We start from the raw sequence: 26223 nt of genomic DNA on the forward strand, positions 1-26223 counted from the left end.
GTTTGATTCGAGCCGCCATGAGTTCCTCTACTGTGGCAATTATTTGTTGGATGTACTCTAATCTCCTTCTTCCTCTACATTTTTTACCCTCTACAGCGCCGGTCGGGGTGGCCAAGCGGTTCTAGGCCCTACAGTCTGGAACCGCGCGACCACCACGGTCGCAGATTCGAATCCTGCCTCGGGGATGGATGTGTGTGATGTCCTTACGTTAGTTAGGTGTAAGTAGTTCTAAGTTCTAGGGGACTGATGACCTCAGCAGTTAAGTCTTATAGTGCTCAGAGCCATTTTTTTAATCCTCTACAGCTCCCTCTGCACCATAGAAGTTAATCGCTGGTGTCTTCAATACGTATCTCGTCATTCTGCCCCTTCTTCTTGTCCCTGTTTTCCATATATTCCTTTTCTCTCCGATTCTGCGGAGAACCTCCTCTCCTTACCTTATCAGTCCAACTGTCCGCCCTCGGTAGCTGAGCGGTTAGCGCGACAGAATGTCAATCCTAAGCGCCCGGGTTCGATTCCCGGCTGGGTCGGAGATTTTCTCAGGGACTGGGTGTTGTGTTGTCCTTATCATCATTATTTCATCTCCATCGACGCACAAGTGGCGTCACATTGAGAGACTTGCACCCGGCGAACGGTCTACCCGACGGGAGGCCCTAGTCACACGACATTAATTTTTATCAGTCCAACTAATTTTAAACCTTCTCTGCAGTACCACATCTCAAATGCTTATATTCTCCTCTTTTTCCGGTTTTCCCATAGTCCACATCTCATTCACTACCATACATTGTTGTGCTCTAAACGACATTTTCAGAAATTTTTTCCTAAAATTAAGACTTATGTTTGATTCTTGGCTACATTAGGCCAATTAGACACGAAGCAGAAACTTCGATTACGGAAGGATGGGGAAAGAAATAGGCCATGACCTTTCAGAGGAATGACCCCGCCATTTGCGTGGGGTGATTTAGGGAAGTGACGGGAAACCTCTATCTGGATGGCCGGACGCGGTCGGCAAATTTGATTTAGGTAATAAAATCGACCTCCTCGTATAGACAGTGAACTCTTTATTGATTTACACGAAATGTATTCGCAGTGTCGAATATGGACTACTGTGTAATGCGATGACGACAGGGAAAATTTGTGCCGGGCGGGACTGGAACCTGTATTTGCCGCATATCGCGACCAGTCGCTACAGCATTTGACTATCCGAACACGACTCACAGCCAAACTCAAATTTTCATTTGTTCAAATGGCTCTGAGCACTATGGGACTCAACTGCTGTGGTCATTAGTCCCCTAGAAGTTAGAACTACTTAAACCTAACTAACCTAGGGACATCACACACATCCATGCCCGAGGCAGGATTCGAACCTGCGACCGTAGCAGTCGCACGGTTCTGGACTGCACGCCTAGAACCGCGAGACCACCGCGGTCGGCTTTCATTTGTCGTCAGTCATGTGTCTACAACCTGTACATCCATTATTTATAATTTGATTGTCATCATTCCATCATGCAGCTGATAGTAGTCTACATTCGCAACTACGGATACATTTAATATATTTCATGATGGCTGTTGCCGTCGCAGGGCCTGTTCCTTCATGTTTGCATGTCAGAAGGAGCATTACATCGGAATAACACAGGAACTGCAGTTTCATATCTATACTGATTGGTTGGAGGCGCGATCCAAGCGTGAGGGTTATAATCAGTTTCCAGATTTCACAGCTAATTTTCGTAGTATAACTCCCGAATTCCGTTCGTACAGACCTCGGAAGACCCAACGACACCGCACACAGCTCTCCCAGGCGTTGTCAGTTTTGCGTGAGCAGAGCCTCTAGTTCTCAGTCAAGTAGCTCCTCAGTTGGCGTCACAGGGGTTTAGTGCACATCGGTCGCCACAGCGCTCGACAGACCCGCACGGTCACTCATCCAACTTCTAGCCAAGTCCGAAAGCGCTTAACTTCGCTGATCTGACGGCGACCGGTGTTACCACAGCGGCAAGGCCGTTGGCTTCGGAGAATCAAGTAGCATGAAAACTAAGGAGACTCGTAAATTGCAAGGAATTATAGAAAGCTTTGTTTAACAACGGGTACTTTTCACTTACTTGCTTGAGGGTCTGCCCACGTGGATGATCTTAAGTGTCATTCCGGCCAAGTGAAGGCTGTAATTAATGGGCTGACTCTTCGTGCTATCAACGAAAAATTCAAAACAGTTCGTGAGTCGACAGGTAGAAGTGCTAAACCTAAAAAAAATCAACTAAAACACAGATTTCTTAAATACGACCTGAAACGGTGTAAAGAAACATTCTTCCCCTCATATGTATGGTGTAGCCACAGTCTGCGGACCTGTGTTCACTATCTTAACGATTATGTTATATATTATGTTATATATTATATATATGTTATATATTATTTCATACACTACGGGTCATCTTCAGATCTACAGACCGATGTTTAAAAAAATTAAAATTGCTTATGAGTTACTTACGATAAATATATCAGACAAGAATATAAAGCAAATAAAATAGATGAAAAGTGAATGTATCTTGTTATATAAAAACTCGTCCCAATAATTGCTGTGTGCCATGAACTAAACTATTAACGTTATCTGAATGATTATGTAAATGTGAAGATGGCGTAAAGTGGCGCTCGTGTCGCGGAAACATCTACTTCTTTACTGAAATGTACTCCTTTATCCTGGACACGTTCATTACAATACGGAAAGTAAGACAAACGGGATTTAAAATGTGAAACCATTATACGTTTATGCAAAACCACTTGTAATTATTGTACTTAGACTCGCCGTGTGGTCTAAGATCTTCAAATTATTAAAAACTTAATTTGCAGAAAAGATTCCAAGGTCATATAATAAAACTAAAAATACATAGAAAAACGTAAATTAATGAAATTGCGGCAAAAAATGTTGAGACAGTTAGCTTTGTAATAGATGTATCGCAGATTCCATGAAAATATAGTAAAATTTGTGGTCTAGAATTCTGTAGACTGTGTTGTTCAGATAACTGCTGTGTCATGTTGTTCTTGTTCGTCGAATCTGGTCGTCTGTGTGGAGCAGTGAAGCCCCTGCATTGCGTGTGATGTACAAGGCGTATGAAATTCTTAACAACACTAAAAACTAAGTGTACAACTAAAGGCTGAAATGTTTGTGTACTAGAAAGAACGAACGAGGTAAAAGCAATATAAAAGCTGTATGAATGCAGTAATATCCTGTACACCATGGAGGTCGAAAAAGATAATGCACTGAACTTCCTCGACGTCCTTGTCCACCGTCAACGAAACGGGTGGCTTGGCCACAGCGTCCACAGGAAACCCACTCACACATACCTGTACCTGCACGTCACCAGCCATCGTCATCCAGCACAGAAGCGCACAGTCTTACGAACATTGGTGCATCGTGCAAGAGTAATATCAGACGACGATAACCCGCCCCATGAACTGAACCACCTAAGCAAGGTTTTCAGGAATATCGGCTACAGCGCCCATCAAGTGAAAGAAGTGATTTCTGGGAAATATCAGAATAAGACCACCGACGAAGAGCAGGAGCCGGCCGCGGTGGCCGAGCAGTTCTAGGCGCTACAGTCTGGAACCGCGCGACCGCTGCGGTCGCTACTACGAAGTTAAGTCCCATAGTGCTCAGAGCCATTTTGAAGAGCAGGAAAAGAAACTTGCTTTGCTGCCGTTCAGTGGCTCTGTGTCGGGCAAGATAAGCCTGTTGAAATGACACAAGATCAAATCGATCTTCAGGCTTCCAACGAAAATCCGGCAATTACTGAGACCAATTAAAGACGGAGTAGGTCTCAGAACACCTGGAGTCTATCAAATACCTTGTGAGTGTGGCCAGAAGTACATCGGACAAACAGTGCTCACTGTGGAACAACGCAGGAAAGAACGCGAGAGGTATTATCGCCTACGCTATCCAGAGAAATCTGCGTCAGCTGAGCATGCGTTAGAAAACGGTCACCACATAAAATTTGACGATACCTCTGTCGTGGCTCGCACTAACGGCTTCTGGGACAGTTAAATAAAGGGAGCTAGTGAAATAAAAATTACCGCAAACACCCTGAATAGAGACGGTGGCTTGCAGCTCGGCGCTGCGTGGGATCCAGCGATCGCGCGCTTGAAGAGGGCACATCGAACGCCGACTCAAAACATCCTCATATATGGCAACGTCACGGGCACCAGTGGCGTCACAGCCGGCAGCTAGCGTATACAGGGTGTTACAAAAAGGTACGGCCAAACTTTCAGGAAACATTCCTCACACACAAAGAAAGAAAATACGTTATGTGGGCATGTGTCTGGAAACGCTTACTTTCCATGTTACAGCTCATTTTATTACTTCTCTTCAAATCACATTACTCATGAAATGGAAACACTCAGAAACAGAACGTACCGGCGTGACTTCAAACACTTCTTTACAGGAAATGTTCAAAATTTCCTCCGTTAGCGAGGATACATGCATCCACCCTCCGTCGCATGGAATCCCTGATGCGCTGATGCAGCCCTGGAGAATGGCGTATTGTATCACAGCCGTCCACAATACGAGCACGGAGAGTCTCTACATTTGGTACCGGGGTTGCGTAGACAAGAGCTTTCAAATGCCCCGATAAATGAAAGTCAAGAGGGTTGAGGTCAGGAGAGCGTGAACGCCACGGAATTGGTCCGCCTCTACCAATCCATCGGTCACCGAATCTGTTGTTGAGAAGCGTACGAACACTTCGACTGAAAAGTTCAGGAGCTCCATCGTGCATGAACCACATGTTGTGTCGTACTTGTAAAGGCGCATGTTCTAGCAGCACAGGTAGAATATCCCGTATGAAACCATGCTAACGTGCTCCATTGAGCGTAGGTGGAAGAACATGGGGCCCAGTCGAGACATCACCAACAATGCCTGCCCAAACGTTCACAGAAAATCTGTGTTGATGACGTGATTGCACAATTGCATGCGGATTTTCGTCAGCCCACACATGTTGATTGTGAAAATTTACAATTTGATCACGTTGGAATGAAGCCTCATCCGTAAAGAGAACATTTGCACTGAAATGAGAATTGACACATCGTTAGATGAACCATTCGCAGAAGTGCACCCATGGAGGCCAATCAGCTGCTGATAGTACCTGCACACGCTGTACATGGTACGGAAACAACTGGTTCTTCCGTAGCACGCTCCATGCAGTGACGTGGTCAACGTTACCTTGTACAGGAGCAACTTCTCTGACGCTGACATTAGGGTTATCGTCAACTGCACGAAGAATTGCCATGTCCATTGCAGATGTCCTCGTCGTTCTAGGTCTTCCCCAGTCGCGAGTCATAGGCTAGAATGTTCTGTGCTTCCTACGACGCCGATCAATTGCTTCGAACCTCTGCCTGTCGGGACAGGCACTGACTGCAAAACCACGTTCGTGATGAACACTAACCTGTTGATGCTACGTACTGATGTGCGTGATGCTAGTACTATAGAGCAATGAGTCGCATGTCAACATAAGCACCGAAGTCAATATTACCTTCCTGCAATTGGGCCAACTGGCGGTGAATCGAGGAAGTACAGTACATACTGACGAAACTAAAATGAGCTTTAACATGGAAATTAAGCGTTTCCGGACACATGTCCACATAACATCTTTTCTTTATTTGTGTGTGAGGAATGTTTCCTAAAAGTTTGGCCGTATCTTTTTGTAACACCCTGTGTAAGGGCACACCAACAGCTCACTGGCAGTCATACCACTTGACAATGGCCAAGGAGTGCTAGGCCGAAAGCTCGTGTAGTTTTAAGCAATTGAAGCGGTGGGAAAACCCGAGAACATTTTATTCAATATAAAAGCTGTAGCACAAAAAGGAAAAATTTAGTTAAACAACTGGTAACTCATAGAGTACCTCTACACGTGCACTACGCGGCACATTGATGCACGTGGCAGAAGGTACCTACCATTACACTACATATTCAGAGTACGTGATCACCTTCAAGAATCCGTTTCCTCGATGGAACGGAATATGATGTCAATACGTGAGAAGCGTAGCTCCTGACGTTGCGCTGTCCTTTTTAACGAATAAGGGACAGAAAAGGGGTAGATCATTTGATTTAGACATAGGCTGTCACTTTGATTTCCCTTCTTGCTGATGCAGACGGGAGCAGATAGAGCGCCAGGAGTAGTGACTGCGCTGGCATTTGGCAGTGTCTGCAGGAGGACCGCCCAGCTGATCTTGTCCGAGGTCGGCGCCCGGCACCTGGCGCGGCGCGCTCAGCTGTTTGCTGGTGCGCCGAGCGTCCCGCAAGCAGCCCGCCGCACCTTCCGAGGTATTTTTGCTTCCCGCCGCCCGACCGCAGGTCCGCCAACCCTCAGAAGCCCGCTTAGCGACGCCGGCGGCCCGAGTTGAACGGTTCCCACCAAGGTCGGCGCGAAACTTAAATTTGGCAGCTGACCCGCCCACATCGTAACCCGGCGGCGGGCCGGGGGCGTCTCTGCAGGGTGCTCCGCAAGTTCTGACCGGCGCAAGCTGTTTCACAACTGAAGCGTACACAAAGAGCGAACACCACTACAGCCAAACCATCTGTTTTACTTCAATAGTTGAGTTCCGCCTCGACCTACTGACCCAGTACGCAGAAGGATCCTCTCTAGTATTTTTAGTTTTCCGGTCAGTATCGGAATGGGACGCTGACAGACAGCCTGGGCAGTATCAAGCGTCTGATAATGAGTTTTCCTATCTCTTCGTTATTTGAAGTACAAATATCTCTTCTTTGTCGTTACATTTTCAAAAGTATAGCGTATCTTTCGATTGGCATCGACCGAATATGACACGCTGTAATCATGTAAGAACGCCTCTTTGTTACTTAAATGTTGAAAAATTCAATGCAATTATCAGGACAATCTTGTACGGTCTGCAAGGTTTATTTGGGCTGTTTATTTAACGTTCATGAATGTGCTACTCTTAATTTCACACTTTTTCTACATACTGGCGTAGGTTAACATAAACTTATACTGGAGTATGTTGAAGAATTCATATAGTGATGGTATAACGAAACAGAAGCACAATTTTCACAATACATTCAATATTTATTTGCATACATGGTGTAGAAGATACTGTGTATGGGTTAATGAAACGAACTTAGCGGAAAATATAGAATTTACAAAAAGATATACAGAGTCGTACAGTTGATGAACACAACAGTTGGGCGTGACAACTAATTAACATTGTAGACTAGTTATATCTTGAGTATTGTTTACTAACAGACAATTACGTTTTATATCTATGATGTTTATATACATAGTTACTTGAGGCAACTATACCAAAAACGAATATGAGTGGCAAACGGATTGTTTTGGAAGTCAAACAGTGAAAACGTCTTCACAGTCCATGCAATACGGTAGGGGAGGTTTTACAATACCGCTAAACAGTGCCTCAATCCGCTCATGATATACATCTTATATAATCTCAGGTGGCACCGACCGAATATGACACGCTGTAATCATGTAGGAACGCCTGTTTCTTACTTAAATGTAGAAACACTCAATGCAATTCTGAGTCTGGCAAGGAAAATGACCTGCAGAATCAGCGTGTCATTCACAGGGAAAAGTAAACCTGTCGAAAAGAACAGATGCTTCGGATGACATATTTAATATTTGTTCTTGTGTTCTACATATTACTGCACCAGCAGAAATGAACACTACTACTTGATGACTGCAGCCGACCGGTGTGGCCGAGCGGCTCTAGGCGCTTCAGTCTAGAACCACGCGACCGCTACGGTCGCACGTTAGAATCCTGTCTCGGGCATGGATGTGTGTGATGTCCTTACATAAGTTAGCTTTAAGTAGATCTAAGTTCTAGGAGACTGATGACCTCAGATGTTAAGTCCCATAGTGCTCAGAGCTATTTGAACCATTTTTTGATGACTGATAGATGTAGCACATTGATATAATCGCTGGACGGATCTTCGGGAACAGTATAGTTTATTTCTGGGCCAGTTCATCCTGACTGATGTTTCCATAGGTTTTCTAAATCACTTGAGACTCATGCGAGAAGATTTTTTCAAGTAAGCGACGGTTAATTTTCTATCTAATACTTGCTCAGGCTAGCCTAGTATCCATCTCGAATGGCCTAAATGTCGACGGGTTGTTGAACTGTGACTATCGTACTTTGTAATCCGCAGTGCATTTCATTTGTTGTAATGGAGAGTTATTTGAGGCCGAAGTGTGGAATAAAGGATGACCCGGCCATTGGTACAGCATGTGAAAAATGTCACGTGTTTGATGCGGTATCATAACACAGTTTCTAAATGATGCAACAGAGAAAAAGAGCGGAAAATGTGTCTGCCTGGCAGTTATAAATAATGTTTCTGTGTAAATAAGCTTAATTACATAAAACAACGAGGCAAAATTTTTCAGTATAAATTACAAAAATTTGGAGAACCTGTCGCATCATATATCAAAACAAAATAGTAACTTCATCTGTTACTGTATCACACTGTAAGAAATGGACGTCTGTGACAGATTTATAATTATTATTTTTCTGCTGAAAACACATTGTTCCAGTTGCATTCTGGCCACAACAACAGCGTAACGTATTCAAGTCAGAAATGCATCTCGAACGTCATGCAACAGGATGAGATTGCTGAACATCGAAAATAACGCATCGAAACCACTGACCATCGTAACAACCACACGTCTGTCTGTCTTTAGTCTCTGAAATAAGTTTCTGTCTACGCCGGGGGCAATTACGAAACAGGATCACGAGGTTCTTGTTTTCTACGACAGTGAATGATCCGCGACACACGTGGTCCTCTGTGAGTCAGTGCAGTGATACGGGCCCCCTGGTCGTTGACTCTGCAGGGAGTCAGTGCCAACGTGTGTGTGTGTGTGTGTGTGTGTGTGTGTGTGTGTGTGTGTGTGTGTGTGTGTGCGTGCGTGCGCGCTCTTGGCTGGGCTTCAGCGACCAAAGAGGCGCGGCAGAGTTGATGGCGTTCTCAGCTGTGGATGCAGCTACACAAACAATGGAAATCGTATTTCTGTGGAGAATGGTTCCCGAGAATTATCATCCACAAATTGGATTCCTCAAGGCAGAAATAGCTGCCTGTTATTTTTCGCGGTTAATTTTTGTTTTCATCGTCGAGAGAGATGCTTGCCGCACGCAGAGTAGGCGGAAATTTGCGGCCATCGCTTTAGACATAGTTGTTGACGAAACACGCGATAAATTTCACATATAACGTCCAATATCACTGCGCACCTGCGAGTATATAACATGTACATCATGAACAGGTTGAGGCACTGTTTGCCACTTATATTCGTTTTTGGTATCGTTGTCGCAAGTAACTATGTATAAACATCATAGATATAAAACGTAACTGTCTGTTAGTAAACAATACTCAAGAGACAGCTAGTCTACAATGTAAACTAGTTGTCACGCCCAACAGTTGCGTTCATCAACTGTACGACTCTGTATGTCTTTTAGTAAATTCTATATTTTCCGCTAGCTTCGTCTGATTAACCCATACACAGTATCTTCTACACCATGTATGCAAATAAATATTGAATGTGTTGTGCAAATTATGCTTCTGTTTCGTTATACCATCACTACATGAATTCTTCAACATACTCCTGTAGAAGTTTATGTTAACCTTTGCCAGTACGTAGAAAAATTGTGAAATTAAGAGTGGCACATTCTTGCACGTTAAATAAAGCACAACAACCCAAATAAACCGAGCAGACTGTACAAGATTGTCCTCATATAGATTCGATGTTCAGCCAGATAGAAATTACTACTTTTGCTATTTCCTTAGCAGACCTGAAAGTAAACACGTCCTTTACATGTGATATCGAACTTTGAAATCGATAATTAGACGTCGTAGTTGATATTGTTGCTTTTGTAATATTATCGATGAGAACGTGTGACACACCTTGAAGGTCGAAGTGGTGTTTAAGGGCTGAATTTTCATGCTATTAGTTTGCCGAAATATCTACGCAAATTCTATTTTATGTTCATGCCCCATAGGCCTGATACACGATCCGCGGTTTCTTTAACAGATGTAGCGCAGATTATCGCAATCTCCCCAAGACATCTAATTCGGCTTCCCCCACCACTGATTTCAAGGCTTCATTTCACGTCGTACCTCTCCGTAGCAATACCGCAAGAGTTGTGACGGAGTCTAGAAGTTTACCACAATTGTTGTAATAAATCTGCCGGGATCTTCCCTTTGTTCGTGCGCACTACCTTGCATTAATTCACATTGGCAGAGAACACCAACTCGAAATACTATATTGAGGTTGAAGCTGACCTTTGGTCCATGTTTGCTTTCAAATACATAAGTTTTGTGAAAGGTTTGACCCTTGAGAAAACATAATTTTCATCTTTTTCATCCGAACATGTTTCGTTGAAGTTTCGGCATCAAAGGGTTCATTTCATTTTCTTAATAGCATATTGCAAAGCTAATATGGATGGCAGACAGCTACGTGAGCATCAGTATGTGTTATTAAGAAAATGAAACGAACCCTCTGATGACTGTGAAACTTCTCCGAAACATACGTGGGTGAAAAAGGACAAATTTGTGTTTGCTCAAGGCAGGCGCCTGTTCGTAAACATATTTATAGAAATGCTGTCCTCTCTGAAGATCTATGTTCTGCTTGAAAACATGTATGACGTACGACTAGTTCGCGTTTCTTTCTACGCTCCGTAAGACTTGCATGTCATCGTTTCGAAGAGATTGTTCAAATGACTCTAACCACTATGGGACTTAACATCTTGGGTCATCAGTCCCCTAGACTTAGAACTACTTAAAGTGAACTAACCTAAGAACACCAAACACAGCCCTGCCCGAGGCAGGATCCGAACCTGCGACCGTAGCAGCAGCGCGGTTCCGGACTGAAGCGCCTAGAACCGCTCGGTCACAGCGGGCGGCTCGAAGAGTGAGCACGTTGATGTTGCACACTGCAGACTCCACTACTGCAGCTCGCCGCCGCCGCCGCGGCTTACCTTGTACAGCTGTTCGCGCGCCATGGCGCTGGTGGGCGCACCGCCGGCAGCTGCGCTGCGTGCGCCCTCGGCGGCAGCTGCTGCTCGCTGGTGGAGACCCGCGTTCGTCGCGCGTGGCGGCCGGCGCGGCACTGTGCCGGCCGGAGCAGCTGGCAGCGGGCGCGTGCCCGCCGTTTCTTACCTGCTGCCCTCCACACCAGCGCACACCCCCTCCACCGAGCTCGCCACTCACTATAGAACTCGCCAGCCACGCGCTGGAGAGGGGCGTGTGTGTCTTCCGTCTGTCCCGGCCCCTGGCTTCCAGGCTCCACTGCGCGGCAAGCTCGCCGTGCCGCCGCCGGACGTCCGCCGGCATTTAAACTTCCCAAGCCCTCGGGGCGAGTTCGTCTCGTGGAGGTGTGCCAACTGGTGCCGTGGAGCGCCAGCGACCGAGGCTGCGGCTGATATCTGTTTACATGCCGATCAGCCCTTCTCTGACGATGCCGCAGTCGAGGCGGGAAGAACGCAGGATGTCCATATGTTCCCTTCTCCGTTTCCTGTGCCGGCCGCGGTGGTCTCGCGGTTCTAGGCGCTCAGTCCGGAACCGGGAGACTGCTGCGGTCGCAGGTTCGAATCCTGCCTCGGGCATGGATGTGTGTGATGTCCTTAGGTTAGTTAGGTTTAAGTAGTTCTAAGTTCTAGGGGACTGGTTAAGTCCCATAGTGCTCAGAGCCATTTGAACCGTTTCCTGTGAAGGGCAACGTTTTTGGATATTTCCGTGTAGTCCAATGATGCTCTGCATAAAACATTATACATACTGCTAAAGGGAAGTCTTAGGAGAGATCCCTCTATTAAATTGTTGTTGTTGTGGTCTTCAGTCCTAAGACTGGTTTGATGCAGCTCTCCATGCTACTCTATCCTGTGCAACCCTCTTCATCTCCCAGTACCTACTGCAACCTACATCCTTCTGAATCTGCTAAGTGTATTCATCGCTTGGTCTCCCTCTACGATTTCTACCCTCCACGCTGCCTTCCATCAATAAATAGGCGATCCCTTGATGCCTCAGAACATGTCCTACCAAACGATCCCTTCTACTGGTCAAGTTGTGCCACAAACTTCTCTTCTCCCCAATCCTATTCAATACCTCCTCATTAGTTATGTGATCTACCCATCTAATCTTCAGCATTCTTCTGTAGCACCACATTTCGAAAGCTTCTATTCTCTTCTTGTCTAAACTAGTTATCGTCCATGTTTCACTTCCATACATGGCTACACTCCATACAATTACTTTCAGAAAAGACTTCCTGACACTTAAATCTATACTCGATGTTAACATATTTCTCTTTTTCAGAAACGCTTTCCTTGCCATTGCCAGTCTACATTTTATATCCTCTCTACTTCGACCATCATCAGTTATTTTGCTCCCCAAATAGCAAAACTCCTTTACTACTTTAAATGTCTTATTTCCTAATCTAATTCCCGCAGCATCACCCGACTTAATTCGACTACAATCCATTATCCTCCTTTTGCTTTTGTTGGTGTTCATCTTATACCCTCTTTGCAAGACACTATCCATATCGTTAAGCTGCTCTTCCAAGTCCTTTGCTGTCTCTGACAGAATTACAATGTCATTGGCGAACCTTGAGGTTTTTATTTCTTCTCCATGGATTTTAATACCTACTCCGAATTTTTCTTTTGTTTCCTATTTTGCTTGCTCAATGTACAGATTGAACAACATCGGGGAAAGGCTACAACCCTGTCTCACTCCCTTTCCAACCATTGCTTCCCTTTGATGCCCCTCGACTCTTATAACTGCCATCTGGTTTCTGTACAAACAGCAAATAGCTTTTCGCTCCCTATATTTTACCCCTGCCACCTTCAGAATTTGAAAGAGAGTATTCCAGTCAGCATTGCCAAAAGCTTTGTCTAAGTCTACAAATGCTAGAAACGTAGGTTTGCCCTTCCTTAGTCTAGCTTCTAAGATAAGTCGTAGAGTCAGTATTGCCCCACGTGTTCCAACATTTCTACAGAATCCAAACTGATCTTACCCGAGGTCGGCTTCTACCAGTTTTTCCATTCCTCTGTAAAGAATTATTAAATTTGGAACAAATAATGTATCTATGAAAAAGATTACACTGTATTTGGGTGTTATGATCGACGAAAGGCTTTCTTTTAGAGAACACATACGGATGACTTCCGATAAGGCAGAAAAATTATTACAGAAACTGGCTAGAATCAATAGAGTAGAATTTCGAATACCATTGAGATACACGAGAGTCTGCCACTGTGAGATTTTTGAATCCATCATATGTTTTGCAGCCAGCACACGGGCTCATAAACTGAGCTTTGCGGTAAACAAAACTTGTTCGCCGAAGGCAGAGAGGAGTACTGCTTAGATTGTCAGGCGCCTTCAAAATTACTTCACTGGATGCCCCGTCTGTGGTCCTGGGTGTTTTTCCAATCGACATAACTATTAAGCAGCGTACTGGTTAAAGAAGTGCAGTAGAGATCTGGTAAGAGTTATAACAGAAGAAGACATTCAAGACAAATTACATTTGAAAAAAAAAAATGGCGCGTAGATACTTGGCAGAGAGACTGGGATACGAGTGATAAGGACCGTAGGGTCCACGACTTTTTCCCAAACATCAGGGACAGACTACAAATGAAATACATAGATCCGAGTCGAGGAATGGTACAGTTTTTTACCCAGCACACCTTCACCTTATGAATCCCAGGGAGAGTGATACGTGCATATGTGGGGACATCGGGACTCCAGAACACACGGTTATTTCTTGTGTGTTACACTCACATATACGACAGTGATATTTGAGACAGTTTAATATTTACAACTCCATTAGGGACCCAGATAAATGGGTAGAATTAAATAACACTGCAGACAAAATCTCTAGACAATTACGAGTAGAGTTCAATAGACGGATATTATGGAGACACGGACAGAGAGGACGGAGATTTTCAACTAATGGTAGGAGTACTGAGGAACTTGATGATCATATTACTGATAATGATACAGACACAGAATTGGATAATATAACTGATTCACACTTATAACATTTTGTTGTAGAACTTGGTATAAAGTTACGTAAGAAACTGTAAATTAAATGTGACAATGTGTGGTAGTATAAAATGCTAAATATGAATCAGAAGAGTAGGTCTGGATATAGAATAGAATAGGGTAGAAAATTGCTGGTGAGAGGGTCATAGCTCGATGATATCATTCCGAGCCCTGTCCCTCACACCAGCATCACAACTTTTTTTTTTTTTAAAAAAGTTGTATTATTGTAACAAGATCACAGTAATCACTGTAGGTGTTGGATATGGATTCACAATATGAGAATTAGTTTTTAGTATGAGACCAGGAGTGTTAAGGTTCGAGGAATCTTCCGAGGTTTTCCTCTCATGGCCTTGATGGTGAAGGGATATTTAGTAAATATTCTTCAGATTATAATAACTAAAGATTCTTTATTATTATTATTATTATTATTATTATTATTATTAGTATTATTTAAAATTACGAGAATGTCTGTATTTTCTTTTTCTTTGCTAGTTATCAAATGCTGCTCAGTAATTGACCAAAACTGTCTGACACTGTATTTGGTCCGCCTCCACGGAGCGGGCCACTGGTAACTGTACATCAGTAACTCAAGTTGATATATGTGTTAGATCAGTATGTGTAGCTTTGATGGGTCTGTGTTCATTACTATGTGGATTTTCCCTTGTTCTTGATCTTGAGTTACTGATGTGGCGGCTAAGAGACCAGTTGCAGTATTACAGCCCGCTTTTTGATACAGGCAGCGGGCCTATTTGGGAAGCATCAAGTGAAAAAAAAGTCCAATGATGGGGCCAAAGGCACCTTCTCATGTCACAAAGTACCGGGTGGTTATAATTAAACTTTCCCTATTTATCACGTTATAACACAGAAACTAAATTCCATACGAGGACCAAACTCGGTAGCATGAATGTCAAGGCGGCGGGGAAGAGAAATAGTGCAGGATCAATTCAAATTAAACACTTTCAATGTACATCATATCATTACATTCTGGTACGATTAGTGCTACAAAAGTGGCTCAAAATGGCACCCATCAGTGTCCAAAAGAGTCTGAAAGCGCAGGAGTGCATTCTGCACAGCAGAACGAAGCATGTCCGTAGATTTGCTGGTTACTTGTCTTGATATGCTGCGCATCAGATCAGCACATGTGAGAATGTTCACCTTGTAAACCCTGTCCTTCAGGTAGCACCACAATCAGAAATCACAGGGCGTGAGATCAGGTGATCGTGCCGGCCAAATGTGTTTCGGAGAAGCAGGTGACCTTCACGAGTGATGTGCAGTGGACTTCCATCTTGCATGAAAACTGGTGGGTACAATGCTTCTCTCACCTATAGGGAGGGTATGACATGCTGGCAGTAACGCTGGCCAGTCATACTGCACGTCTTTGGTCCATGAGCACCAACCTGTTAAAAAATGGACCAATGATGAACGTAGGCATGAAGCCACACCACACAGTGACACGTTCACCATACAGACAAACCTCATGCACAGTGTCTGGAGGAGAAGAAGATCCCCACATCCGTCAGAGAAAAATGAGCTTCGTCTGTCTATAGGAAGGTCCAGGACCAGCCCTCGTAAACACCAATCCTTGCGACAAGTGGAGACCAAAGTCAACACGTCGTGGTGCATCCTGTGGTGCAAGCTGCTGTACGATATGGATCTTGTACGGATACTATTTGAGAATCGTTCGAAGCAATCTTCGTACAGTGGACTACGGGATGTTCAACTGTCGTGACACAACGCGCGCACTGCCTGACGACCGGGAATTGCGCGCAGCGTTATCTGCCACAGCAACAGGGATTTCATCAACCACTTGTGGTGCAACCAGTCGTCGCCCTCTTCCCGGAGCAACGCCCAGTTCTCCAGTTGATTCGAACTTTTTCATTATGGCCAGAACAGCAGGTGCAGGAAGAGGACCCGTCGGTAATGCTTCCAGACGGCGATATTTTCGAAGTGCAGCTGCAGCATTACTATTATTTTTATAACAGAGCTTCACCAATAATGTCCCTGTGTCCAAGCTTAGATTGACACCTCATCAAGCGCTCTGCGACAGGTCAGGTGTGTATGACCATGAATCACGATGACTGATCACGGCACCTGGTGGCCATAGTTGGAACTGGACGGTTGTGCTTTGACGTATATAAATCATGCACCCCATACTCTGAGCATTAATGCTACCAAGTTTGGTACTCATTCGGTAATTATAATCCGTGTTATAACGTGTTGAGTAGGGAAAGTATAATTAATACCACCCAGTATACAAATGCAGGAAATCATACGTAAGGCATGGAACCATGATACCTGGTGGTTATAATTATAGAGTAGCTTCTCACGAAAGTCCAGTGTGGGCTGTAATTATAGTATGGCAGCGAAACTTGGTAGATATGTTAATGCGTTAATTGAAAGCAAAAATGGACAAAAAGTCAGCTTTAACCTCAGTATAGTATTTCCAGTTTTGATCACCAGCTACAAATCTGGCTCTGTACAACTTCTCGTCGACGTATCTGGTGCACATGCAAAACAAACTTTTAAGTGGCAGTTAGTAATAACACCAGCATTATGTCTTTGTCACTTGTTTGACCTTTACTGCTCACGTCCCGTCCCTAAGCCATTACATACGGAGATATTATTACGTCTTTCTTGCATTCGCAGCGTCAGATTTACACTTGGTGGTTGAAATTGAAATAATTTTTTTCCAACGAAATAGGTTCCGCATTAACGGATTAGAATATATTTAGTACTTACGCTGCCATACGATAATTACAGCCCACACTGGACTTAAGAGAACAGTTGCACATTAGTTGTAACCTCTCGGTATTTTGAAACGGCCGAATAAAAGGAAATATTAAAAAGAGGAATTCAGTAATGGGATGCGTGTAAGTATCCTCTCTGTAAGTTTAAGAGTTCGTGTATAAAACTACACCTCTTTTAAACGATGATTATGCGGAAATGAGCATGAACATAGTACTAGTTCTGACATTCAAACTGCTTGCCTACAAATTTAGTAAGTATAATGATAAAAGAATTTTGTACGCTTTAAATATAGAGGAAGACTGGTTTGAAAAACTCAGGCATTGTCGTATGGTTGAGGTTGTAGTTGTCTTCCTCATACCTTAAAAGCAAATTAGCCAGCCTGTTACAGAGTGGTTTCCACAACGTAATGTGGACGCCTGTCTTCGATGCAACTTCGAATTTTTAGCCACCAAGCCATACATCATGTTGTTAAGTACTTACGGAGCGGAGACGAGTCGGGTGAAAAAAAAAAAAAAAAAAAAGAAAGAAAGAAACCCTCTACTCAAACACGAACACGTGTAAGCGCACGCGCGAGTGCAGAAGCATTCGGCGGAATACTGTTAAAATCCCGATTCGGTCATCTTTTTCCTGGTTCTTCGTGTCTTTCTTAAATCGCTTCACGTGAAAACCGGTACGGTTGTTTTGTGAAGGCCGCAGCCAATTTCCTGGTCCATCCTTTTCCACTCCGAGCTCTTGTCCGCTGCCTCTAATGTTTTTTGTTGTCAGTGGGATGTTAAACGCTTCATCTCCCTCTTTCTTATCTCGTAGTTTTATTTTAGACCGAGATATTGTCACGCACCGAGGACAGTTCGACAAGATTTACAGGCAGGTACATGCAGTGCGGAAAAAACGAGGGGTTTATACTTTGTAGAACTCCTTATGTTCTCACATCCATCTCAACATACTTGTAACAAAGTGGCGAGGTATGTTCACTTGGAAAGAACTTATAGAAGTCTGTAGACATGATTACAGGAGTGGGTCAGTCTTTGATCCAATTTGTAGTCTACTTCGTGCTAAATAGAGAAAGAGGGTACATACAGTAACATCAAGCGTTGTCTTCGCCTCTCTCTCTGTCTCACCCCCCTCTCTGTCTCACGCCCCCCTTCTCTTCCCCCTCCCCCTCAACCCCTCCCCCCTCCCCTCAACCCCTCCCCCCCTCCCCCCCTCTCTCTCTCTCTCTCTCTCTCTGTGTGTGTGTGTGTGTGTGTGTGTGTGTGTGTGTGTGTGTTTCGGTAGAGGAACGCGGCGCAATTTCGGAGGGGCTTGGAGCGACCTTGTGGTGTGTGCCGCAGGGGCAGTCCAGGTGCAATAAGCGCAACCCTCGGCCCAAAGCCGGCTGTGCGGAGGGTAAAGGCGTCAAAGAGCTATTCAGCACGCCACGCTACCCCACGCCGGGGCTCCCTGTGCAGAGAGGCAAACTGGCCGCAATGCGCGACGCCCTACCCCAAGCTGTGATAGCGGGCCGCAGACCTCCAACCATCGTGGTGTAGGCCTTCTCACTTTCTGATACAGAATACTGTGGGCTCTGACGGGACGAAATTACTCGGGTCCACCTCCGAAGGATCAAGGAAGGTCAGGGGTTTAACGTCCCGTCGAGTACGGGCTTAACGAAGCCCATACTCGGATGGAGCACCGTTTGCGAAGGAAATTGGAACTGCCCTTTAAAAATTCACTACCCCGTATTGGCCTTACCCCTGGCCAGTGGTTGTCTGGGGGTTCTACGACCTAATGTGGACCCCTAGCTACGACGCAACTTCGAATTCCTCAACGCCTGGAATTACCGCTCCTGATTCATTGCTACTAATTTTTATCACACAACGCGCTTCATTGTGGCCTTAGAAACGCATAATGAATTAAGCAGTTTTATTCATTGCTATTCCCATACAGTACATGTTGGATAAAATCATTTTGTAACTTGGAAGGCTGAGCGATTTATGGATACAATGAAAAACATAAATCTGAAGAGCAGGGCGCGATTTGAATAGCATTCCTCCGGAATACGAGTCCGGCATCTTAACGCTGCATCACCTGTATCGATAACCACGTCCAAATATGAAACTGGCGCAATATTCGTTGCTTCATTGTCCAGCATGCTGAGGACTCTCCAGTACGTAGCGCCTATAGAGTTCATATTACTGTAGGCCACAATTTGAGACTGTGAATTTCATATCTTGGGAAGAATATAACAATATTCCTGAGAGGAAACCTCTGTTTTTATTTCAACTGAGGACGAAGCTAGTGGGTTCAAGCTTTAAAAATACTGTGTATTGTCGTATTCCAGTCTAATGTCGTAAGTTGCAATTGTTGGCGTGTTTAGTCTTTTAGTCCACCGATCAAGTAGCCACTACTTTGTGCTGTAGTTTTAAAAAGCTTTTTTAAGTCCGGCTATGGCCACGTAATTTTGTCAGCAAACGCAAAGAGCTTGGAAGGTGAGTGAAACGGAATGGATAGCGCCTTGAAAATAGGTTATAATTTGATCATCAACATAAGTAAAACAAATGTAATTGGTGGAATTTAAATTAAACTAGTTGACAAACTTTACGTTGCCGGGTATTCATTTTGCCAATTTTATATTAGAAATGAAAACGAAAAATGAACTACGTTTGTAGTGTAACAACGAAAATAGTTCATTTCCATATATTCGTGGAACCACCTTTGAAATTATGCGTAACATACAAATGTGTAAGTACAGGATTCCGGACGATTTCTGTACGCTGGACTACAACACGATTTTCTAAACGTGTCTATGGAATCACCTCTTCACAGCTCTGTAGGCGGCTGTTATTTACTCCTAGAGCCGTTTGCGCTTCGCAGTTAAAAGCTATCGAAGCACTGCCAGATGTCAGAGATTTGCTTAAATTAACTCGACTGTAGGAGTGTATCGGTAGTAAAGAATAAAAGTATTAAAACTTTATGCATGACGCTGCTTTTTTCACTCATCTCAGTTTTTATGATATATCTCTTGAACTATGTGCTGTACAAAGATATGTATATGTGCAGGAAAAAAAAAAAACCTCTGAGCACAATGGGACTTAACTTCTGAGAACATCAGTCTCCTAGAACTTAGAACTACTTAAACCTCACTAACCTAAGGACATCACAAACATACATGCCCGAGGCAGGATGCGAACCTGCGACCATAGCGGTCGCGCGGTTCCAGACTGAAGCTCCTGAACCCTTCGGTCACTGCGGCCGCAAGTATACAAAAACGAAGAGATTTGCACAGGACAGACTAGCACAGAGAAGTACATCAACCTGACATTCGGACTGAAGACCACAAACAGCAACCTTTTCTACATCCTTTACAGTGAGTTTCCAATTGTGGTCAAAGTTTGAGATCAAATGACACGGTTTTAGAGCCCTCCCCCCTCCCTCGCTCTCCCCTTCCTCCCTCTCTCTCCCACTCCATGCGTCCCCCTCTCCCCCCTCTCTCCCCCACCATCCCTCCCCCCTCCTCTGTGTGTGTGTGTGTGTGTGTGTGTGTGTGTGTGTGTGTGTGTGTGTGTGTGTAGTTGCACTTTGTTTTCCATGTATTCAATTGCGTATAGGTCCTTGTCAGCAAATTTGGTAGTTAATCTCATGTTTCACACACTGTGCATTATACATCGCTTAGCCCATTCCGTATTTTACATTCAGCCGCTACAATTTCATACTGATTTTAAGAGGTTATGGAGTAGGCTACATGATTAAAGTTCATATTCCCACGACCTGGTTCCCGGGTTCGATTCCCGGCGGGGTCAGGGATTTTGTCTGCCTCGTGATGACTGGGTGTTGTGTGATGTCCTTAGGTTAGTTAGGTTTAAGTAGTTCTAAGTTCTAGGGGACTGATGACCATAGATGTTAAGTCCCATAGTGCTCAGAGCCATTTGAACCATTAAAGTACATAGTTTATGTTTTCTAAGTTTTCAGCAAGCACTGTCTTTGATTTCACATACGAAAATGGAAAGGCGTCATTTGGCGTTTTCGTATTCCTTTTGATCGAGCTTTGTCCTTCATACACCAATCACATAAATAATTGTGAACGTAATGGGTAGTTCTATCCTGTATGTAACATAGTCTAAAAAGCTTGAATGGTTTACATTTAGCGATAAATGTGAAAATTTTAGCTTATTCTTTAGCGTTTTTAGCGTGACTATTATTGATATCGAATGAAACAGCAAGTCTGCTGTTTCCAGTCACTATTTATTTATATCGACAATGCGTTTGGAAGGTTTATACCTCCACCAGCTGGATTTACGTGTTAGTTCGGTGTGTGTGTGTGTGTGTGTGTGTGTGTGTGTGTGTGTGTGTGTGTGTGTTTTACGACTTTGGTGTTACCTGTGACACTGTCTCCTGCGGTCACAGGCTCCATTCTCTGTCGTAATTTATCGCCTTTAAACCGGCATACTTAGGCACCATCTTTGTTTTTAAGTATGCCAGTTTACGATAGAGAGAAGAGCATGTGACCACAAGAGACACCGTAACAGGTAACTCCAAAGTCGTAATACAACACATACATATGTCGTACAAAAATACGTGAATCCACGTGGTGGAGGTTTAAACCTTCGAAACGCGTTGTGGATACAAATTACTGGCAACGGTACACTTGTTGTTTCATTCGATACATCTAACTAGTTATTTTTCTACGAATCTATGACTTACTACAGACTACTTCACAAATATTGTTCGAGGCTGTGTAATTTGTATTACAATATCTGTAGTTGGCGCAAGTAATTTGTGGCTCAACGTTCTTCACTCGGAGAAGAAAGGTAAGGCCAACTCGGCCAAGTCATTTAGTCCCGTAAATAATTCAGTGGCGTCATCTCATGAAATTTCATGCTCGCAGAATGAACTCACCTTGTACGTAATATTCCGAGGAGTGTTGCATTGCGGGCATACTTTCTTAAGATTAACATACTCTATTGTCAGGAAGGGCGACAATTTCAAGTTTTGTGCGAGACAGTGATCCGTCAGTAAGGAATGTGTCATCCAAAGGAACTGAGAGTTTCACGTTATATCCGTGTGTAATCCATAGACATACGCGGTTGCTTCATTTTCACGCGATTATTTATATTCAGATTGAAATTGACCTAAACACAATTACATCTGATATCGAAAACAATCTAGCGATTGACATCGTAGTGTCTGAAATACAACTGAAGAAGAAGGAAAAAAAGAATACAATGCACGACGAAGTAATTATCCGAATGGGACAGAAATCGGCAGAAGTGACTGAAATGTGCAGAGAAAGAAATGATTACAATTTCAAAAAAACTGGGTGATTTATGCAAGAGAAAAATCTTCAGAAATTGAGCAAGTTAATAACCCATTAGTTTACCTATGGCCCTTATGGAAGCAATTATTCGGCTTGGCATTGATTGATGAAGTTGTTGGATGTCCTCTTCAATTCTGTTCAACTGGCACATTATATCTTCAAAATCCGGATTTGGTTGGAGGGCCCATAATGCTCCAGAATTCTCAATTGGGGGATCTTGCGACCTTCCTGGCCAAGGTAAGGTATGGCAAGCATGAAGACGAATATTAGAAGCTCTCGCCGTGTTGAGCGGGCATTATCTTGCTGAAATATAAGTCCTGGATGGTTTCACATGAAGGGCAACAAAACGGGACATAGAATATAGTCGACGTACCACTGTGCTGTAAGGGTGCCGCTGATGACAACCAAAGAGGTCCTGCTATGAAATGAACCAGCACCCCCGACCATCAACCTGGTTGTCGGGCGGTATGGCTGCCGAGAGTCTGGTTAGTATTCCACCGCTGTTCGCTTATCATCGGGACTGAATTCGAAGCGGAATTCATCACTGAATAAGATTTACTTCCAGGCCGAGTGTGCCCAACACCACTGTACGCCGGCTTGTTGGTGTACAGAGACCAATGGCTGTCGGCGCAAGGGGCACTGTGAGCTCAACTCACTTCCTGTGAGGCGCCAGGAATTCGGGGCTCTGAGTGCTTCTCTGACGATTGCTCGGTCCTCACGTTCTGTCGTCTCTGTAGATTGACCGCTTCCTTATTGACGCTGTGTCCGGCCGTGATTCACCCTTTCCTTCCAACACCGCCGTACAGAGCAATCGCTACTATTCAAAGGCCGAGCGATTCACTGATCACTCCAACCGGCGCCTTTCAGCCCAACTACATGTCCTCTCCCAAATGCGTACATCTGCGTATGTTGATCACGCTCCTATCTGCGAGGCATAGTTGCAGTCCAACTGAGTACATGGAACGACATTCACAAAGAGTTTACGCTCCGTGATGTCCCCTCTCTACTATCCGTGTCAGCTACGCTGTGAAACTGCGCTGCAACGTCACGCATTCATCCATGGGCCGCCAGAGTTTACAGTTTTGCTTTTCTCGTTAATACGTGTATGAAACTTAGTTCTTGATCCATTTTCATAACTCCCTCGTGGTGAGTCGTTCTTTTCTTTTTCTGTTTTTGCCTTAGAGTGTATATTTACGACCAGTGGAAACCTTTACTCATATTTACAGCTGTCACTTACAACATTATGAACAAATTAATATGCCTTTTATTCATATTCGTTAAGTTTATTATAAGTGCCTTTTGTTCTCAAGCAACTATAAAGCCTCATTTTCTTTGCACTACTACAGTCAGTTACAGATTAGTGAGAAGGCGTCACGAAAGCCATGAATCAAGGCAGTCAGCTGCAGTATTTCTTGACTTACGAAAAGCGCTTGGTTCAGTACCATATCAAAGCTTTTTTTTAAAAAAAAGAAAGAAAAGGATCATTTGGGGTGTCAAACGAAATTTGTGGTTAGAATGAGTCTTTCTGAGCAGGGGTGAGACAGCATACTATCTTCGATGGAGTCGTAGACGAGTGTGGAAGTAGAAATTATCACTCTGCGTCGGAATGTGTGCACTGATATGAAACTTTCTGGCAGGTTAAAACTCTGTGCCAGACCGCGTATCGAACTCAGGAACTTTGCCTTTCGCAGGTCGTGACCCTTGCTTAGGTACTTCAGTCGGTAGAACACTTGCCCACGAAAGGCGAAGGTCTTGAGTTCGAGTCTCGGTCTGGCTCACAGTTTTAAGCCCCCAGGAAGTTTTATGTAGAAGTAGCCGTAAGGGTGTTTCAGGGAAGTGTGTTGGTGTCCTTTCAGTTCATGCTGTTTATTAATGACCTGACAGACAATAATAAGCACGTACTTTCTGCAGATGATGAGTTGTCGATAATGAAGTATAGTTTAAAACAGAAAAGGAACTTATACAGATATTCAGTGCAATATCTTGATAATATTTCGAAGTGAAGCAAAGACTGGTAATATTCAGAAATGTAAAACTGAGCACTTCACAAAACCGAAGAAAGTATTAACCTATGACCAAACTATCAATTTGTCATATTGGAATCAGTCATACCATTACGTGGGTATAAAAAATTTGTAGGTAGTCCTATATGAAATGGAGCGATTACATATCCTCATTCTTAGGTAAAGCAGGTGGCAGACATCGGTTCATTGCGAGAATGCTAGGAAAATGGAGTTAGCATGCAAAGAAGATCGAGTATCAAACAATCTTGCGCATCATCGTATAATACTGATCAACTATGAGTCGTAACGTTTAGGACTAAGTGGGGCTGTTGAAACTATACAACTTCCTCACTGTGTTTATATGTGACACAACTTCCGGTAGGCGAAAGCAGATTTTCAGAAACCTCTTTTCTCTATCGTTTTTCTATGTTAAGGGCTGAATAGATCCGGCAAATACGGTGTCTGGAAATCAGCTGTTCAGATTCCTGATTCAGTCAGCACAATGGATGTTTCTTTTCATTTAAATATTAGAGGTAAGTTGCTTCATGTTCAGCCTAATATTTGTACTTCTCCTTCATTGAACAAAGAAGTCACTCGTCCAGATTAACCGATAATTTCTCAAAGATGCGATTACACGGAAGGGAAAGTGAATCGTGGAAATGGATATCCGGCAGCTCGAACCGCATTTTCGGTTTTGGGAGCCCCTGTAAACATACTGTCCCATGTTTTCCCCGTGATCTTGTTCATTTTGTTAACTTATACTCTTTATGCTGTTTCAAATTTGGTCTCATCCAGAACAAAAATATCAACATTGTATGTCAGCATGTACGGGGCAGTCAAACGAAAGCCAGACAGATAAAAAAAAGCAAGTAAACTTTTTTATTTCAAAAGTAATCGCTATGACTTTTAATACATTTATCCCTCTGTGAGACAAAACGGCCATTGCCTTCATGAAAATATGTTTGCAGTTGACCATGGCACCATGATTGTATCCAGGCATGCACCTCTTCGTCCGAAGCAATTCGGCAGCCACGAAACATATTCTTTCACGGCTCCAAAAATATAGAAATCGCATGGGAAGTGATTGTGCGGTGAGGGGGGGGGGGGGCATGGGCAGGGAATCACATGTTGCCAGAACTACCTAAACCTAACCAACCTAAGGATATCACACACATCCATGCCCGAGGCAAGATTCGAACCTGCCACCGTAGCAGCAGCGCGGTTCCGGACTGAAGCGCCTAGAACCGCTCGGCCACAGCGGCCGGCTCCCGATCCCTCCCTGTGCGATTTCCATTGTTTTGGAACCCTCAAGAAAGACATACGTACGATAGTACAGGTACCAGAAAGACATTTGTGGTCGTTGATTTTGCTTCGGACGAAGAGGCACGCCTGGGTAGAATCATGGTACCGTAGTCCATCGCATATCTTTTTCCATGAAGGCATTGGCATAGTAGGATGTGTGTTAACACTTACGCCGATTACTTTTGACATAATGAACATTTTACTTACTTCTTTTCCGTCTATCTCGTTTTCATTTTACTTATCCTTACACTTAGTCTTTTGTATGTAAATTTATGGCTGTTGGTATTTCCTCTTACTTCTTTTAGAGCTTACTCTACGTCTGAATTAAAGATGACATCGAAATGAAGAGTCGACGACGTATGTGGAACAGAAAAAAACATTTTTAATTAAATAAAAAAAACAGCGAACATTTATCAGTATTAACGTGACGTTTGTGTGTGTGTGTGTGTGTGTGTGTGTGTGTGTGTGTGTCTGTCTGTGTGTATGTGTGTGTGTGCGTGCGTGCGTGTGTGCGTGCGTGCGTGTGTACACACATGTAATACGTCTCCGTGTGTTTTAACATCATTATGATACACATAAAAAATTTAAAAAATGGCTAGTGTGTATCGCAACTATTTTCGTGAAATCATCACTCGTATACTGTGTGTTGACAGTAAATACAATTTTTTTAACGTGGTTTTCGGGCTCAATACAACTCTAATTGATGGTCCTTGCCGAGAAAAGAAGAGATTCGAAATGTTTGAGATCTGGTATTACAAAAAGATGCTGCAAATTTGATTGATAAAATGTGAAAAAAGGATCTTCTCCTCGGAATCGAAGAGGAAAGAAACCTATCGAAAACACTAACTGTAAGGAGGATG

The 26223-nt window shown here is 43.8% G+C and overlaps 2 protein-coding genes across 3 annotated transcripts in view; one reads left to right on the plus strand and one right to left on the minus strand.

The window, feature by feature from the left end:
• The window catches only part of LOC126272268 (facilitated trehalose transporter Tret1-2 homolog), a 342290-nt gene extending 331198 nt beyond the window's left edge, over nucleotides 1-11092 (minus strand). The window contains exon 1 of the mRNA XM_049975007.1: nucleotides 10966-11092. Within this exon, the coding sequence (XP_049830964.1) occupies nucleotides 10966-10989 (24 nt within the window). The 5' untranslated portion in view covers nucleotides 10990-11092. The remainder of the gene's footprint in view (nucleotides 1-10965) is intronic.
• LOC126272269 (mediator of RNA polymerase II transcription subunit 20) overlaps nucleotides 1-26223 on the plus strand; it is a 526313-nt gene that overhangs the window by 352259 nt on the left and 147831 nt on the right. The window lies entirely within an intron of this gene.

Source organism: Schistocerca gregaria, chromosome 5 (genome assembly GCF_023897955.1).
Source record: "Schistocerca gregaria isolate iqSchGreg1 chromosome 5, iqSchGreg1.2, whole genome shotgun sequence".
Taxonomy (NCBI): domain Eukaryota; kingdom Metazoa; phylum Arthropoda; class Insecta; order Orthoptera; family Acrididae; genus Schistocerca; species Schistocerca gregaria.